The following is a 19494-nucleotide window of genomic DNA, read 5'->3' as shown; positions in this document are numbered from 1 at the left end:
ACTCTGGCAGCAGAGGGGGCCTGCCCCACGCCTGCCCCAGCCCCCGCTCCACCGCCCCACACAATCAGCTGCACCCCCGCAGCGGGGGACATCTGCACATCGGGCCTTTTCTGAAACCGAACGGCGACACAGAAAGCATGCGGAGAGATGGTATCGTGTAGTGGTGCGGAGAGCAAGTCACGGAACAGGGCTTCGTGTCCCAGCTCCACAGCGGATCGGGTCTATGACCTTGGGCAGATGCCTCGAATCCGTCCCAGCTTCCTGGGATGGAAAAGAGAGGTGATTATCACAGACCCCTCCACAGGGCAGAAATGAGGATTTCCCAGTGCCCGGCACAAGGAAACAGCTAATCTCCGCTGTATGATCAGGAAGAGAACACTGGAGACAAGATGCAGGGTCTCCCCATCCGCTCGGAAAAGCCGTGTCCCCTCTGGTCATTCTCTTGTCCTCTCTGAATCTCAGTGCCCTTGTCTACGAGTAGGGTCAACTCTGCCCACGTCCCCCCTGCTGCCCACCTCTCAGGGCTATGTTGAAGGTCAAGGGAGGGGATCCAGATGACAGAAGCTGTAGGCATCACACACAGAAGTGAAGGATCACCACAGGGCAATGGAGACCCAGGTCATGATTCCATCCTCCACTCATTCACCTACGTGATGGTAAGTTATGTGTCAGTTTGGCTGGGCCAGGGTACCCAGATGTTCGTCAAATATTATTCTAAATGTTTCAGTGTTTTTTTAGGTGAGATTAACATTTAAGTCAGTAGGCTTAATTGTTGTGGTTGGGCCTCATCCAGTCAGTTGAAGCCTTACTAGAAAAAGACTGACCTCCCTGGAGGAAGAGAGAATCCTGCCAGCAGACTGCTTTGGACTCGAACTGCAGCTCTCCTGTGGGTCTCTACCTGGGACTTGCCAGCCTCCACAGCTGATCTTTCCCTATATGTATGGGTGCATGCGTATGCAAACACACGCACACACACATCCTGTTGGTTCTGCTTCCCTGAGAACCCTAGTGTACCTCCCATTTACTGAGCACCATTTACTGAGTAGTGTTCTGGATTCAAAGGGGGACAAGAGAGAGGGGACCCTGCCATCCAGAAGTTTATAGTCAACAGAGATCCATTAAACACTGAATTATGGAGATCGGTCATCCAAAGGGTGATAGATCCAAAGAAGAGAAAATTGGGGCCCCTAACCAAGGAAATCTTCCCCAAGGAAACAGCGTTCCTGAAATATCCATTGGATGGGCAGGAACCGGCCAAGTGAGGGCTGAGCAGACCTGTAGATGCGAGCAAGCTTTCCAGGGGAGGTGCGTTCACAGTCTTTTGCTCCCTGAGCCCCTTCCTCATGCGGCATCTTACCACTCGCCCTTGTAACCAGAGCGCACAGCTGAGTGCAGGGCTGTGTAGACGGTGGCGGTCTGAATGGCTCTACTTGTCCTCGAGTCCTATGAGGGTGCTACTTTTCCCACTTTTTACAGAGTAGGGGAAGGAGTGGGAAGCAGGCAGAGCAGCAAGCCCTGCTCTCAGCTCATCCACAGGGTGAGGCAATCCCAAAGGCTCTTACTCCTCTTTCCCCAAATCAACGGTGAGGTGGCGGGGAGCATCTGGCCAAGCAGCTGAAGGAAATAACCCTTGGGAGAAATGAGTCCCTTTTTTCCCTGCAAACGAGTCACAAGATTCCATAGAGGGCTCTCTGTTTCAAGGCTGAGAGAGAAACAGCTTTGTGTGGTGATGATGGCTGGAGGTGTGTCTGGACGGAACACACCTGCCTGACCCTGTTCTCACCTCGCCCCACAACACACCTAAGGCTTTCCTACTGCCTGGCCGCCAGCAACTCATCCATCACTATGGCTGAACCAAACGCACGACACGGTCTTGGTCCTCTGCCTTTCGCCCCACACTGGCCTGAACTGCTCCGGTCTAAGGGGTGGGCCCGCCCATTTTCACAGATAGGCGGGGTCTTCAGTGCAGTGCAGGTGGTGCTGCTCTGGGGTGGGGGTGGTGCAGCATTTATTACAGGGCCCCCCAGGTTAGCTGGACCACCTGAGAGCATCGGGATGGAGCAGGCAAGAGAGCTCTGTACCAGCAAGCTCACACTCTGGAATAAGAGAACTGAATTTGCAAACAGAAGGAGCTAGCACTGGGAAAGAGACTGATTTTACCATTACTGGTCTCAGCAAGAAAAAGTTTCTGGTTGCCAAAGCTGGTACAGTGCCCCACTAAAGAATCCACCAAATATCTCACTGGTGGTGGTAAAGAGATCTCAGCTCTGAGTGGACAAAATGTCTACCTGAGTGGTTGGCTGTGGCATGGAGTGCAGAGCAGACCAAGGGAACAGGAAAAGAATTGGAAAGGAATCCTGTCCCCAGCACTAAATGCTACTATAATGGTTCTATTTCTGGTTGTTTATCTGGGAAGTCAAGTACTCAAATTCAATGCTGGAATTTAGAGGTCAGTGTTGCGAACTGCAGGTTGGTGTGCCTCCCAAATGCCTACGTTGAGATGTTAATGCCCAGGTAATGGTATTAGGAGGTAGGGCCTCTGGGGGTAATTAGGTCATGAGTGGGGAGCTCTCACCAATGGGATGAGTGCCATTATAAGAAGAGATGAGAGAGCTTCCTCGCCCTCTCTCCTCTCCCATCTCCCATATGAGGTATGACAAGATGACCACCATGTGCATGCCAGGAAGAGAGCTCTCCCTGGACCCCAGATCAGCCAGCACCCTGACCTTGGGCTTCTCAGTCTCCAGAACTGTGAGAAATAAGTTTTTGTTTCAGCCCCAGTCTATATGGTATTTTGGTTAGCAGCCCAATGGGCTCAGAGGGTATTACAGAACAGAGCTAAGATGGACCCGTAAAGCAACAGGAGAGAATGGGTAGTTGGAGGACTTTTTGATTCAGGAACTATTTAACAATCTAAAGAAAATTATGGTTTGCTTTTAAGAATGTATCAGAATGATTTCCCCCCTCCATAATGATTCATTTTAGTTCAATGAAACATTGGAAAGGAATTCAAATATTGTGTTATGCAAGTCATTCCGGAAGCCAGAACAGCATTTCTTACTCTGAGACACAAAGGAAAACTTTCTAATTAACTCAGCAGTTTGGACTCACCATTTTGTATAAAGCATTACTATCAATCCCATTTTAATGGGATAATTATAGCAAATCATGATTAACTTTCCTTGCAGCCATTAGCAAGAGAAAGACATAGAAAGATAAGATACGAGAAATGTTAGCTTAAAATATACCTACTATTCCCATTCTTTTGATATCAATAATTGTCTCATTGTGCTGAGCCTGACCAAAATGTGGTTTTTGGACAAAGAATGATCAAAAGCCCTATTCTGGCATTAAAATCCATCTTATTGCCCTTTGGTTAATTGAGAACGTGGCATTTATCCCAGAGAGAATTCCCTCATTTTATCTTGTGCTTTCATTCCATAAGTCAGGATGCTAATTAGGATTACAGGTATTCCAGGAGGCCCCAAACCTATCCAATTATGGCACAGGTTTCTAGCCTTTAAAAAGTCCCCTTAGAAAAATCACCTTCTCTTTCTCTTTCTATATGGTTGCATGTCCACATGCATACACACACACAACGCCTATCATCTCCATAATATCTTTTTAAAAAAATACCCTAAAAAAAAGCCAGTTGATTTGAGGCTGAAAATCACAAAATGAGGAAAAAGATGAACAATCTCTCTTGCAAATTATGCCTTAAAGTCTTCATGACTGATCAGCTTCCTAAGTTAAAACTTCTCTCTTCTCCCACATAAATGGGCTGATAAGTTACTTCACTTTGTTGGGCCTCGGTTTCCTAAGAGTCACAAGGAAAGGATGTGACGAGATGATGTTCCAGAAGCTTCCTCAGTGAGGGGTGTCCAGTGCCTTTGCTCTCTGCCAGGGTGCGAACACGAGGCAGCATCTTCTCACAGATGTCACTCTCCCGGGGCAACATACATGCTGCAGAGTAAGTGGGGCAAGGACCTCCAGGGTCTTTGTCATCTGGATGTTCTCGATGTTTCTGCCTCCTCTGCACAGCATTCACCATGCAGGACAGATCCTTCACATGCCGAACACCCAATCAGAACCTCCTAGGCTCTAACCAGGATTACGTGAAAATGTTCAACAAGTTTTGAGCGTCCCTCATGGAAGCTGGCACTGAAGGGGTACAAAGATGGAAAGAACATGATACCCTTCCCCCAAGAAATGTGCAACCTAGTGAGAGCAACCAAGAAGGCTATTTCACCAGGAATGCAAGGAATGGAAAGCTAGCTTGCCCACAGAGATCTCTTGTACAGCGTGGCCATGGAGATCACTGTCTGGGGGATTCACATCTCTGGAGCTTGAACCAGAAGGTTTCAGAAGGCCCCCGCTCCACCTAAGGCAGGCAGAAGTTCAGAGGACTGGAAAATGTAGAAGCTCCGTGAAGAAAATGGACCTACAAATCTCTTCCCTTTCCTGTGCTCTGAACACATAATAATGGACTGAGACATAAGACAGGTAACTCCGGGCTGCAGGACCCAACTATTCCTCCCTGCTTACCCAAGAACCATTTCATCCAGTTGGCTCTTTGTAGACAACCCAGGCAAAGAGAGCCCCAAATGGAGTATTTTATATATGGTAATGTACCCTCCTGTCCAAAATCAGATCTAAATGAAGCTGAAATGTGCTGCTTACCCTTCTAATTTTCCTTCTGATAAGAAAAGCAATGAAAAATTACCTCCATACGAGTTGACCAGCAGTATTAAAGGCAGTCACACTAGTAATGAAAATGGCACCCCACTTTCCTTGCACGTGTTTTACCCGGACTCTTTCTGTCCAGTGGCCTTTAATGGAGAACATCTTCTAATACTTCCCTCTCGTCTGCAAGAATGAAAGCTGCTAAATGTGAGAGTGGCATGGCAGGAGGTGTAGACAAAAGGCCCTATGACTGAGGGCATCTGGGTTTGCTCCAGAAGCAGCTGGGCCCTTGGAGAAGCCCTGGGTGTCTGGGATGGGAGGGCGCTAGGACCGCGTGGAAACCTCTGCATGGGGTAGGAGGGGTGGGGGAGTGGAAAGGACCAATCTAGGTGAATGAGTCAGAAAGTTTTCTCCAAGCCTCCTTTCCTCAGATGCAGCCTGGAGGAGGGGTCAGAATAAGAAAGAAGGGAAGGACAGAAAACCAACTCCCAAGACAAGAGCTTAGCAGACTCAAGCAAAACCAGCGGAGCATAGAAAGGAGTATCTGTAATTAGGGAGTAGAAGGTCACACGCGTTTACTCCCCAGAAGAGCTGACAATTTAATTTACAAAGCTATCAGACTAGCCGTCCCGATGAATTATTTTGTATTATTTATGCAGTATTATTTACGCATTCTTCCCCCTGCTCCTGCCCCCCCTCCAGCACACTGAAATAGAGAGCTCACAAGTCACTTTTCCCATCTGTAGCTTTTAAGGATGGAGTAGACACTGGTGAGTGAGTAGTGGAGTCCGGAGCTTTCCATCATTTATATATGCTTGAAATGAATGTCAAAGGCTGGCTCAAGTCTTTCCCGTTCTCTCCCATAGAGTTTCAGGATGAGGAATGATAGAACCGATAATGAGGAATTTGACAATTTGCATACTGTTTAAATAACCTGGACCTTGGTGGGCTGCAAGGCATGAAATTCTCCTCCACATAACCCGGCATCACTTCCTGAACAAGGGAGAGATACACCAGCCATTTCTACTTGTTGAATAAATAAGAGCTACATGAATACCTTTTAAAAATCTGATTTTTATCAAATTTGTCCGGTTGTTTTCGTCTTGTAATCAGAATGTCAGAAATCTCGGTTTCCTCTTCCCTACAGTATCACAGAGGTTCAGTACGGGCAGACCTCATTTCATTGTGCTTCATTTTACTTACCACGGGCATTGCGTTTTTTTATAGATTGAAGTTTTGTGGCGAGTCTCCTGGCACCATTTTTCCAATAGCACCTGCTCACTGCCTGTCTGTGTGTCACATTTTGCTAATTCTCCCAATATTTCACACTTTTTCATATGTTTGTTATGGTGATCTGTGATCTTTGTTACTATTGTAGTTGGGGCACCACACACTGTGCCCATATACGATGGTGACCTGATCAATAAATATCGTGTGTGTTCTGACTGCTCCACTTCCTGGCCATTCCCCAGTCTCTCTCCCTCTCCTCGGGCCTCCCTGTTCCCTGAGGCACAACAAAATTGAAATTAAGCCAATTAATAACCCTCCAGTAGCTTCTAAGTGTTCAGGTGAAAGGAAGAGCCATATGTCTCTCACTTTAAATCAAATGCTAGATGTGATTCAGCTGAGTGGGGAAGGCGTGTCGAAGCTGAGATAGGGTAGAAGTGAGGCCTCTTGCACCAAGCAAGAGCCAAGCTGTGAAAGCAAAGGGAAAATTCCTGAAGGAAATGACAAATGCTACTCCAGTGAACACATGGATGATAAGAAAGCGAAAGAAGAAGAAAGCCTTACTGTTCATATGGAGAACGTTTCCGTGGTCTGGATAGAAGACCAAACAGCCACGACATTCCCTTAAGCCAAAGCCTAACCCAGAGCAAGGCCCTGACTGTCCTCAACAAGGTTCAGAGAGGTGAGGGAGCCGCAGAAGAAAAGTCTGAAGCTGGCAGAGGTTGGTTCACGAGGTTTCAGGAAAGAAGTCGTCTCTATAGAAGTGCAAGGTGAAGCAGCAAGTGCTGATGGAGAAGCTGCAGCAAGTTCTCCGGAAGATCCAGCTATGAGAATTCATGAAGGAGGCCACACTCAACATCAGATTTCAATGTAGACGAGACAGCCTTATTCTGGAAGAAGATGCCATCTAGAACTTTCATAGCCAGAGAGGAGAAGTCAATGCCTGGCTTCAAAGCTTCAAAGGACAGGCTGACTCTCTTGTTAGGGGCTCGTGCAACTCATGACTTTAAGGTGAAACCAGCACTCTGTTGCCATTCCAGAAATCCTAGGACCCTTAAGAATGATGCTAAATCTACTCTGCCTGTGCTCTGTGACCAGAACAACAAAGCCTGGATGACAGCACATCTATTTACAACATGGTTTACTGAAGATTTCAAGCCCACTGTTGGGACCGATGCTCAGAAAAAGATTCCTTTCAAAACATTACTGCTCACTGGCAATGCCCCTGGGCACCCAAGATCTCTGGTGGAGATGGACAATGAGATTAGTGTTGTTTTCATGACTGCTAACACAACATCCATTCTAAACCCACGGATCAAGTTTTCAAGTCTTATTATTGAAAAAATACATTTCGTAAGACTACAGCTGCCATAGATAGTGATTCTTCTGATGCATCGGGGCAAAGTAAATTGAAAGCCTTCCGGAAAGGATTCACCATCCTAGATACCATTAAGAATATTTATGATTCATGGGAAGAAATCAAAATATCAACACTAATAAGAGTTTGGAAGAAGTTGGGTGACTTTGAGGGGCTCAAGACTTCAGGGGAGGAAGTCACTGCAGATGGGGAGGAAAGAGCTGGAGAACTAGAATCGGGGTGGAGCCTGAAGACGGGACTGATGGGCTGCAATCTCATGATGAAACCTGAATGGATGCACAAAGAAAGTGGTTTCCTGAGATGGAGTGTACTCCTGGTGAAGATGCCGTGAAGATGGATGAAATGACAACGAAGGATTTAGAATATTCCAGAAACTGAGTTGATAAATCTGCAGCAGGGTTTGAGAGGACTGACTCTAATTCTGGAAGAAGTTCTCCCATGGGTCCAATGCTATCAAATAGCATCACATGCTACAGAGAAATCCTCCATGAAAGGAAGCATCAATCGATGAGGCGAACTTCATTGTGGTCTTATTTTAAGAAATTGCCATGGTGACCCCAACCTTCAGCGCCCACCACCCTGAACACTCAGCAGCCACACCATGGAAGCGAGACCCTCAAGCAGCAAAAAGATTACAACTCGCTGAAAGCTCAGACGGGTAGCATTTTTAAGCAATAAAGTAGTTTTAATTAAGGTATGTGCATTGTGCTTTTAGACATGATGCTACTGCACACCTAATAGACCACAGTATCATATAAACATAACTTTTATATGTGCTGGGAAATAAAAAAAATCATTTGGCCAACTTTATTGTGATCTTTACTTTTACCGTAATGGTCTGGAACTGAACGTGCGATATCTCTGAGGTGTGCCTGTAATCAAATGGCTTTGACCGTAAAAAGGCTTATAAATCTGTAAAGGAAAAATAGTCTCCACTAAGAAGCTCACATGGTTCTTTTATTTTTTTCCTATGCTATGAACTTCCACATGAAACAAGAGACAGTTTAGGATGAAGCTAAATCTAGACAATGTAGGACCTAGTGGTGACACTGGCCAAGTTGTGTGTGTGTGTGGGTGTGTGTGTGTGACAGAGAGAGAGAGATTATTTAGAGCACATACCTTTTTAACAGAGGTCAAAGTATGCTGCTACTGGGTTTGAAAAATAGTGCTGAATACAATACAGATGGCTTAAAATCAAGGGCTGAAAAGAACGAACAGCCCCAGCCTTTACTGCACAGGAGACGTAATCCAGCCAGACAAGCAAGTCTATTTCTAAATCGAAACTCTGAAGACTCCACCAAGTCACCTGCCTCCGGGCTGCATGGCCCGAAGAGGATTTGGGGGAAGCATCTGAGAAATGCACAGATGGGTGTGGGCGGATGGTGAGGGGGAGCCACCACATGGACACCACGCGGGGATGCCTTAGCAGGGGTCCCCAGGAGCAGGGAACAGCGTGGAGGATACAGGAGTGGGGGCTGAGGCTGCATGTCAGGCACACATCTTTACAGGAGCCTAGAGTTCATGGAAATCAGGACACCCGCCCCGCCTTCCTTTACAGGGATGTGCCCAGAGCAGCCAACCAGCTCCACTGTCCTGTGCCCTGCTGGGACGCAGGACTTCTATAGATATTCGCTGAGTGAATCGAGTATGACAAGCCCTCCCCAACCTGTCCCAGCTTCACTTTCCATCATGCCTCTTCATGATCTCTCCATCCAATTTTCTGTGATCTTTCTATATATATTTTGTAGAATCTGTTCTCTTGCTGCTAGCACTCACCTATAAGAGTTTTCTTATATCCCCAAAACATGAACTAGGGGAAAATGGGCTGAGCGCTTCTCATTCTGTGCTTTGGAGGCATTCCCGGAGGTTCTAAAGGAAAAAGAAGGCTCCTTTCTGCCTTCATGCTTCATGGATTTCCCTTCAGGTATTCTTCTGGGAAGAGGAGAACTAGCCAACGTACGGGTGGACATGACTGTCACCATTACCAGTCTCACCTTCGAGAGCACTGCACACAGGAGGCATGGCGGCAGAACCACACACTCAGTGAGCTAAACAGATAACATGATTTGCTCTAGAAGCTTGTAATCCAAGACAAAGAGCTCTGACATTAAGCTGTGACAACTAACAAATGAACCTTAAACATGGATGTTAATTAATTGTGCAAACAAATTTCACAAAGAGCGGTTACTGACTAGGAGAAGGAGCCATTTTCAAACAGATTAGAGGTATAATTTACATATAAGCCAAATCAATGAAATATAAACGGGGACTAAGCTGCTTTCATCCACTAATCATTTTTATCTATTCATTAAGAATGTCTCTACAAGACCACCTAGTATAGTTTGGTTTATATTACTTGGAAGTAATTCCAACTTTTCCTTAAATCAGATTGTCCTTCATTTTGGTCCAAATTGGTGAGTTTTTTTTTTTTTTCTTTTAGAGAGAGAGCATGTGCATGCGCACATGTGCGTGAGCGGGGAGGGAAGGGCAGAGGGAGAGAGAGACTCTTAAGCAGGTTCCATGCCCAGCGTGGAGGCCATCTCGGGGCTCCATCTCACGGCCCTGAGATCATGACCTGAGCTCAAATCAAGAGTCAGATGCTTAACTGACTGAGCCATCCAGGTGCCCCAAATTGGTGAGATTTCTAAGACTGACTGGAATAATGCACAAGGCTATAAGTGCCATAAGGACTGGCATTCTGCCTTGTGTGTCCATGACTGCAAGCCTAGTGCCTAGCACCATGCCTGACATACAACAGATGCCCAGCGAATGTTGGCAGTGTGCCCAGAAGAGTGCCAGGTGCTGACAATATCAGGATGTTTCCTGTGTTTGCTGAACTGCAGCTCCAAGTACATTGAAGTCACTGCAAATTCTTCGGTCACCATGGCGTCCAGAAGAGCTCTTGCCTCAAGCGGTGCTCAGTGGCCGCAGGGACTCTGGGTGGAGGGTCTGGGGAGCAGTTGACACCAGCAGGGAGCGTCATGGAGCACCTCTGATCTCACTGTGGGTCTGCTCTTGGCTGCGCCACCCGCCCTTTCTTGCCCAGCCTCCACTGGATGAAGATAATGGGAGCCCAAGGTTATTTTGTGACCCCCGCGGCTCCCTCACATTCTTGACTCCACCCTCAAATTTTAAAGGTCGTGTATATCTAGTGGCAGCCCAGCGAGACCTAGAAAATAAAATGGCTTAATGCTCCTGACTCAGGAGGCACCGGAAGATCTCTTACCCTCTGGGGGCCTCAGTTACCTTGTTCGCTAAATGAGAGGCTTGCTCTAGATAAACGCATCCGCCTCTTCCATGCCCAGGTCTCCTGAGGAAGTCCTGGGGTGGCTGAGGCATAAGAGGTCAGGGTTGAGCTGGGTTTGTGCCCCACCCCCACCTCAAGTGTAAATAATAAAGTTGCTTCAGGCGATTCCATGAAGCTTCCCTACTTCGAACCTACGGATTTATATATAGCACCAGTTATGTTCCATATTAAACTCCACTGTATTTCTTAGAGATGTTAATATGCAAATTTTGCAACAGAGCTACACTGATGGGAATGAATCCTTCCGTATGGGTAAGGACTGCAGCTCCTTATGGTGAGGCAGCAGGGGGTGCGAGAGCGGGGATGTGGAAGATGAGCGCCCCTTCAGCAGGTCCAGGCCCCCCAGCACTGTGCGGAGGAGGTGGCAGGATGCGAGTTCTTACCAACCTCTCGTTTCAGCCATACACCCGATTTCAAGGAGTATATGATTACTACTCCCTTCCCAAGTCCCTCCCTCCCACGGCTGCTTCCTCCCACCACGGCCCCCCACCATGCTCGGCAGACAGCTGCCACCTCCATCACCTTCTGGAACACCCAATCTGATGGGCCCATCAGTGACACACTTTCTCAGACACACTCAGGACCTCCTGCCCTTCCTGGCCAGTTCATGGCCCCCATCACCCCTTTCTCTCCCACTCAAAGAAACATATGGGATTGAGGTTAATGCATGAGACAGAGGCTATCTTCCATTAAAAAAATAAGTGTGCTTGCACGCTTTTGTTTACTAACAATTATAACCTTAATTGTGGTTATATCTGGTCTTACTCCTGCCTATCTTATTTATAATCCTACTTATGTGTGTAGAATAATATCTAGTCTGCTTATATCTGACCAGTGCTCTCCAAACTATTTTGATGCAAGTGCGGGGTCATCCTCTTGGCTGGTGACACTGTTTCTGTTGGTTCAGTCCCTTGGTGACCCGGTCCTGTTGTCTCAGAATTGCAGGGAGGGGGTTAGGGATGGGGCAGGAGAGGACAGGGGGCCTGTGGCTTGGGGCCCAGGCCTACCTGAAGATGGAGCTACCCTGACCCTTGTAGGAACCACAGAGAGGCCACTGTTACAGATGCAGGGAGGCAGTTTCTTATGTGGTTCATTTTGAGGTATCCTGGATAGGGCTATGTTGGGGTATATGAGTAGGCCAGGTTGGCTAATAATCTCGCATCCTCAAAGTGATAACATTTAATATTTGTTCACATTTGTTCAGAGGAGAAGTTGGATATGGCTCAGAAAGTGAGAGAAGGAGCCTACAATGCTAAGTCCATATCGTCCAGGACAGTTCAGCTCTGGTATTAAAGTTCCAAACTCCTTAGCAAAACAAAAGCCCACATACACTTAAAAAAATGGCTCAGATGATAGATTTTATGTTACATGTATCTTAGCACAATTAAAAAGAAAGGAAAAGATTTTAACACCCTGCAGTTACTTGTGCCCACCCTCCCCAGAAGGTAGCATGTCAATCACCCATAATTACCCCAGTGAGGGTGTCCCTGCTCTCCCTCAGCGGCTCCCCCGTGAGTACTTCCCTAGACAGGGATCCTGATCTGTAGGGTTTTCACCATCTCCGTCCTGGCTGGTGAGGCCAAGGCAGCCCCGCAGCCTTCTTGCCTACTTTGCTTCAGGGCTGGAAAAACCATCAGCGGACAACTGCCCACCCTACCCCATGCCATGGAACATTCCGGAACTGGATGCTCTCCACTGGAGTAAGCATGGCTCTATTCAACATAATCTTAAAGTTTAAATGCCGTTGGGAAGAGTAACAGAGCAAGTTAATACTTTCCCAATGGGCTGGTGAAATTGAGGTGGAGGGGAGAGCTTGGGAGGAGGCAGAGAAAGAGTGGGGAGAAGAAGGGGCAGAGGGTCCCGGACTCCAGAAGGACTCCGAGTTACGGGAAGACCATGAACCTGAACAGCAGAGTCTGGGGGTCAAGGGGAAAGGGGATCGGTGACAGTAAGAGCCGGGTCCTCACAGCATAGCAGCTTCCCCATTCAGCCAAACCTGCAACTTTCCAGAAAGAAGCCGGGGCGGAACACGTGAAGTCGGTGGGGCACCGGTGAGGTTGTGCACCCCGTCCTACTTCTGACGGAAAGGAAAGAAAGGCAACAACCACCTTTCTGGAGCTCAATGTTCTTATAAGCCTTAGCGTGTTTCCTAACGGGAGGGCAAGAGCGACAGTGACTTTACCAAGACGCCCATGTCAGCACAGAGAGTTTGGGGGTGACGCCTGAAAACAAAGTTACCCCGAACCCAGCTGAGCTGCATCTCCTAATAGCCTTGGCCTGTTGGCGGGCCTCCTTCTGAGGAGGTATGTCTTCCCTGGGGCCCCTGCCTCTGCCTGCTGCCTTTTGTGTCTCTGTGGTTACAGTCCTGTGCAACACCGCACAGCTGGTTCGTCCTGCCCAAACCCAATCAGATCTCCAGTGATTTGAATGTCTTCATTTGCAATGCAATGCATGTAACTAAAGAAAAGTTTACGGTCCTTCCAAGTGAATTTAAGCTTGTCTCCTGCTCTCCCCACACCCTCTCGTTTTAACAGCCAAACTGGGCTCCTGGTGCCCTTACCCCTTGTGCACAACCCCGCCCGCCGAACGCCTACCTTGCCCAGGCCTGGCGTGTCCTTCACCTTGCTGACGGCCCGCAGCAGACAGGGTGGGGCCGGCGGAGGGCAGGTCTGCAGAATACCGCTGAAGCTGGTGGCAAAGAGAGGGGGCTCGGCCACACACGAGGTGGAAGGTCGGTGTTTCTTCTTTTTAGAAGACAGATTTAACTTCTGGGCAGCTCTGGAAGGAAAAAAAGTGCAGAAAAGGGACAATGAGGGGCAAGTATGGTCCAATGTCCAATCAGATATGCCAGGCTCACTCTATTTAGCCACTTTCCCTTAACCCCCCAGTTCTTCCTGAAGTTAGATAGTTCCCTGTTCATCCTCCGGGGGCTCGGAAGCGGCCCCTTACTACAGCGCAGTAAACCTAGTGAGCCACCCAGTCACTTACACAGAGGGGAAAGAAAACAAACACAATTGCACAGTTCTACAATCACGGTTTCTAAAGACTTGTTTGAGATCCACACTCGGCCTAAGCGTGGATACAGCTGGTTGTCTTTGGGCAAAAACAGCATCTATGAGGTTAATCATCCCACAGCTTCTCTAGTATGAACTCAAGTGTGAGAGGCCTTACGAGTTATTTAGAAATTCTAACACCTTGTAAAATCCCAACCAGCCTGATGAAGAACCATGTGGCGACCAATCCAGCACACTCCGTGTGTGGCTGAGGAAGAAAAACACACAGGCCAGGACCACGGGGAAACATAAGTCAACCTGGTTTTGGAAACGTAACACCAAATCAGAACAGAGTCCAGTGAGGGTGTACGGTGCTGAGACTATGGGCTGCTCGTGTGAAAAACGGGCTTTGTGCAGGGTGGTCTTTCGATACAAAACGCAATTCATGGGGGCGCCTGGGTGGCTCAGTCCGTGTAGCGTCTGCCTTCGGCTCAAGTCATGATCCCAGGGTCCTGGGACAGAGCCCCACATCGCGTCAGGCTCCCTGCTCAGCTTCTCCCTCTCCCTCTGTCCCTCCCCCGTGCTTGTGCTCTCTCTCTCTCTCAAATAAATAAAATCTTTAAAAAAAATGCAATTCACGGGCAAGTGCCCGGGGTGAGGGTCAGCGCCAACAAAGGTGATATAGAGAGGGCAGATAGGGAAAGGCGGGAAGGAGGTTGCCGGCATCATTAAAAGTGTTGGGGGTTCACATATCCTCTCCTACCACACAAATGTTCTGCAACACTTACACCATATCATAGCGAGTGGTGGTGGGGGTGGGTGGGGAGAAATCAAAGCAAGTGGCCACGAGGCCAAGTTACTGCAGAGGCTCTGATATACTCACTTCTGGATTAATTCCAGAGATAGTGGGCTGCTGGCTTCTTCCTTTTTCTTTAGTCTACCATCCACGCCCACCCACGCCGCACTCACAGACCCTGCAGAGGAGGAGAGTGAGGGTCCTGGAAGTTAAAGCGTATGCAGGGCCCTCCCAAGGACATCACCCCAGGGTTCCCTCCTCTCTCTCCTACAATGCCAGATTTTCACTCTGGAAAATCCCGGATCATTCCTAACAGCATTCAAGCCTGCTGTAGTTTCTCCCATCTTAAAGGAAAAATACAAAACCTCTTTGTGGTTCTTTTTCCGCAGCCAGCTCCCGTTCTGTTTCCTTGCTCATCTTTGCACAGAACTCGGGGCAAGAGTTGTCTATCCTTGTTTTCTCTGGTTCCTCTCCTTCCCCTGCCTCTGAGCTCATTCCAGTGGGGGGGTCCGACCCCCAGCTGCTCTGTATCTGCTCTTGTCCCGGCTGGGACGACCTGCGCAGTAGCTCAGGGGCGTGGTTCTCAGTGCCGCCTCTCCTGACCCATCAGAGCACCGATTATATCCTTCGCTTTCTTGTACCTTCTTCCTGAGGCTTCCAGGACATTCCTGGCCATGCTTTTCTGGTTTTCTTCGCTGGTTTCTTCCCCCGGTCTCAGCGGCGGGATGCCTCAGGGCTCAGTCCTTGGTCCTTTTCACGTCTACCTTCAGTCTCTGGCTATTATCTCCTAAGAGCACCATTTAAATAACATTGCAATGCCCGTGACCCCTAAATTTTTATTTCCAACTTAGACCTCTCTCTGGATCTCTGTATTTATTTATCCAACTACCCCCTCAACAATTCCATTTGGATATCTAATCGGTGTCTCAGACTTAGACACTAAATTCTTGCTCTTTTCCTGAAAAGCTGTGGGCCCTTGGCCTTCCCTCTTCCAGAAAATGACAGTTCCATCCGTGGAACAGCCCCGACATGTCTGACTCCTCTTTCTCTCACACCAGGCAGCCGATCCGTCAGGAAATCATATGGGCTGAAACTCCAGAATGCGTCCATGGTCCATCGCCCGTCACCACCTTGACTGCCACTGTGTCCATCTGAGCCACTAACCCCTCTTGCCTGGGTTCCTAGAAGAGTCTCCTGACTCGTCTCCCTTCGTCTGTCACCCCCCAGCCCACAACCCCACCGCCCAGGCTGTTTTCCACATGGTTGTCAGAGTGGGTCTTTTAAAATATAACTGCTCATAACATACAACTCCCCCATTCTGCTTCTCATCTCATAGTAAAGGCCAAAGTATATACAGTGACCTATAAGTCCTCCCATACATCCTCCCTCCTATCTCAGATCACCTTTCCTACTATTCTCATCTTCAATTACTCTGATCCAGCCCTACTAGCCTCCAAATACTCCCGGTATACTCCTGCTGCAGGGCCTTTGCACAGGCTCCTGCCTTAGCCTGGAGCGCTCGGCCCCAGGCAGAGCTAGGCACATGGCTCATTCCCTTACCTCCTTCAAATCTTTCTTCAAATGTTACCACAGGAATGAACCTACCCCGCGCACCATGGCGGACTCTACTTTCCAAAGATGGTTGCACCCCTATGTATCCCATCCCACATGCTCTTCCTAGGACATGACATTGACAGGCATGGTCTATTTTCCTTCTCTTTGAACCCAGTGGAACTTCGGAATTGCCTTGACCAACAAAATGTGGTGGGAATGATGTTGAATGACATCATTGGGTCATAACAGACAATATGGTTTCTACCAACTTTCTCACTCTTAGAAGCCAGCCTCCGTGTTGTGAGGAAGCCCATGTCACATGGAAAAGGCCATGCAGAGAAGAACTGAGGACACCAGTCGATAGCCAGCATCAACTACCAGACATCTGAGTAAATGAGCCTTTACATGCTTGCAGGGGCCATACTTCAAGTCTTTTGGCTGAGGCCCAAGGCACTGTGGGCATAGATAAGCCATCCCCACTATGTCTTGTCCCAAATTTCTGAACTCCAGAGACCATGAAAGATAGTAAGTGATCGTTATTGACTTAAGCCACTAAGTGTCAGGATAACTGGTTACACATCCATAGTAAATGAACCAGCAGCACCTGCCTCCAATCTCATTTCCCTTCCCCTGACTGCCTTACCCACCCACCCCTGCATGACACTTCCTGTCTTCTAACGCAGCAGGTGATTTATTTAGTTATCATGTGTGTTATTGTCCGTTTCCTCTCTAGAATGTAAATCCCAGCGGGGTCAAAGGAGCATATGTATATGTTGAATGAATGAATGAAGATTGAAGGATCTGGGGATATTTAGCCTGGAGAATATAAACCAGGAGAAAAGGGAAGAAAAAGTCTTCTAAAAAACTGTCCTCAAAAAAAAAAAAAATGAATAGGGGTGCCTCAGTTGCTCAGTCGATTAAGTGTCCGAATCTTGATTTCAGCTCAGGTCATGCTCTCTGGGTTGTGAGATCGAGTCCCTCATTAGGCTCCATGCTCAGCACAGAGTCTGCTTGTTCCTCTACCCCTCTCCCTGCTCGAGCAGAGGCATTCTCGCTCTCTCTTTCATAAATAAATAAATAGATAACTAGATAAATAAATAAATAAAATCTTTTTTTAAAAAATGAGTAAATGAAATGTAGCAGGAAGTATTTTTCAAGCAAGAATGCCAGATAATTTCACAGGCTATCTTATTTAATCTCAGAAAACCTGCTGAGGAAGACAACAGTACTCCCAATTTCACAAAGAAACGGGACTTCAAAGAGTTAAATCCAGAGTCCTTTTAGCATCTGACCTGAATCTGGACGTCAAATTTCATCAGCTACTGGGCAGATAACAGGCAAATTACTTCAGTCCCGATTGTTTATAATGTATATGAAGGATCTACATAGCACTTGGCATGTTGTTGGCACTCGATAATATGATCATCATCACTGTCATCAATATGATTATCAATCTCAGGTTATGCGTAGTAAGATCCTGCAAAAAATAGTACCTACCTTTGTGGACTTTTTAGGAAAATGAAATAAGACTGTACGTTAGAGGTTCAGTACAAAGGAAGTTAATAGATGGCACTTTGTAGGATTATAGTTAGTGAAGCTGAGACTGAACGTAGGTCTACCTGCCCCATATTGTACAACACTGTCTCTAAATAGGTAGCAAAACAGGTAGGTGAGACATACAGACACATTTGGGTTTATAAGTATAAGGTTTATCTTTCTAGAAACCATAGTAACCCATTAGTCAAGGGTCTGCTTCATGAAATAGTGAGCTTTCTGTCATCGGAAGTGCCTAAGTAGGAGCCAGAAAACAACTTCCAGGGAATGTCAGGGGGAAAGATGCATCAGATGTTTTCCAAAAGCTCTTCCAAGGCAGAGTTTCTGAAGTGATTCCTGGAATCACTAAATTCCATTTAGGGAAGCCTCTGTTGGCTTCAATGCAGAAAAATAGTAATGGAGGGAATTATTTTGAGAATACAGTTAAAAATTACTTTCTTTTTAAAACATATACAGAAATAAATGTACTAAAGAGAATTCCAGAATTTTAAAAATTAGTAAGAACAATTTTATAGCCTTATATTCTATGAGAACATTTTACTTTAATTTTGACATCATTAGAGCCAGCTGTTTGATCTAATCTGTCTTATATGTTCCAATTTCTTGGAAGTCAGCAGCTTCTGCTTTTATTATATAACACTTCAATGACAGGCAGAGAGGGGAAGGTTAGGGTCCAGAAATCACTCATGGAAAATTGTATTATTCAGTGACATAAAGGAGAGGGAGTCATGAAAGAATTGAAAAGGTAAAGACATTTTGGCCAGATGTGTATTTTGTGTAATTAATGCCTTCTAATAAGTTCTTTCTTCACAGGACGAAAAATGAATGAGTGGGTCGTCTTAGAAGATTTCAAACAACAAAAAACCTCCTAAAACACTACTATAAGCTATATTTAGCTTTTCTCATTCTTACCATGGAGAGTAGCACATATTACCTTCAAGTTATTCATCCCAGCACACATCCTTAAATATCCATAAGCTTCATTTACTTCTCTGTGCCTTATTTCAAGAAAAAAAGATAGTCTCTCTAACAGGATGAAATTCATATTTACTGAATAAGGAAAGTGGTGCCACACTAAGCCTTATGAGGCTGGGAACTTGGCAAGAATTTAAACTGGTGAGCTCCATTTTTCCCTCTGGGGAAATCTCGCCCAGGAGACAACTATCCTAACACATTGTGGGATGTTATCTGAATCCAGAAATCAGTTTAGAATTGAGATGACCTTCACATGGGACAGTCACTTATTCTCATTGGCCAGATCTACCCAGATCTAAAAAAAAAAAAGGAGACAAATAACTACCTGGTAACTGTAATTGGGTTAGTTGGGGGAAAATCTTAGGTCTCAGTTATATAGATCAGAGGGGGATTTTATGAGGATTCTTTTTTTTTTTTTTGCATTTGTGAGACAGACTATTTGACCTTGAATTTTCAGAATTGTGGGTGCTTAAATGGAAAGCCCTTTGTGGTAAGTGTATCTCATGAGAGTTAAATTGGGGTCTGCCACCCTTAGTGTCTAGAGATTACTAAAATATTGACATAACAATCTCTTAAGAATTATTAGCTTCGGGAGGAATAGAACTTTCCTTAGGGAACAGGCAGGAGTATCAGGCAGTGTAGTCATTTTTTAAGGATTAACTATCTTTTTTAAAATTCGACATACTGTGTGTTGCTAACCACATTCGGAGAGCATTTCCTCTTTTCTTTCTTTTTTTTTTTTTTTAAAGTAGGCTCTATTCCCAGTTTGGAGCCCAACGCCAGGCTCGAACTCACAACCCTGAGATCAAGACCTGAGTAGAGATCAAGAGTCAGACGCTTAACCGATGGAGCCACCTACGTGCCCCAAGAGAGCATTTCTTCTTATCTGTGGGATGCTCAGATAGGTGGGTAAATGGTCTATACGAATTAAGAGGTCATTCAAGCTCTACTACATTGGGCCCAGGTAATTGACTGGTTGAGGCATCAGCTGAAGGGCCGCTCCAGGGGAGGGCAGGGGGGAGGCCCT

The 19494-nt window shown here is 46.7% G+C and overlaps 1 protein-coding gene across 1 annotated transcript in view; it reads right to left on the bottom strand.

Annotated features, from left to right (window-relative positions):
* KIF26B (kinesin family member 26B) overlaps window positions 1-19494 on the bottom strand; it is a 432841-nt gene that overhangs the window by 122208 nt on the left and 291139 nt on the right. The window contains exon 5 of the mRNA XM_028111484.2: window positions 13190-13373. Coding sequence (XP_027967285.2) covers window positions 13190-13373 — 184 coding nt within the window. The remainder of the gene's footprint in view (window positions 1-13189; window positions 13374-19494) is intronic.

Source organism: Eumetopias jubatus, unplaced genomic scaffold (assembly GCF_037043125.1).
Source record: "Eumetopias jubatus isolate StellerSeaLion01/CBP00866 unplaced genomic scaffold, mEumJub1_p1.0 scaffold_12, whole genome shotgun sequence".
NCBI classification, from domain to species: domain Eukaryota; kingdom Metazoa; phylum Chordata; class Mammalia; order Carnivora; family Otariidae; genus Eumetopias; species Eumetopias jubatus.
This window is presented reverse-complemented; position numbering and strand designations above follow the sequence as displayed.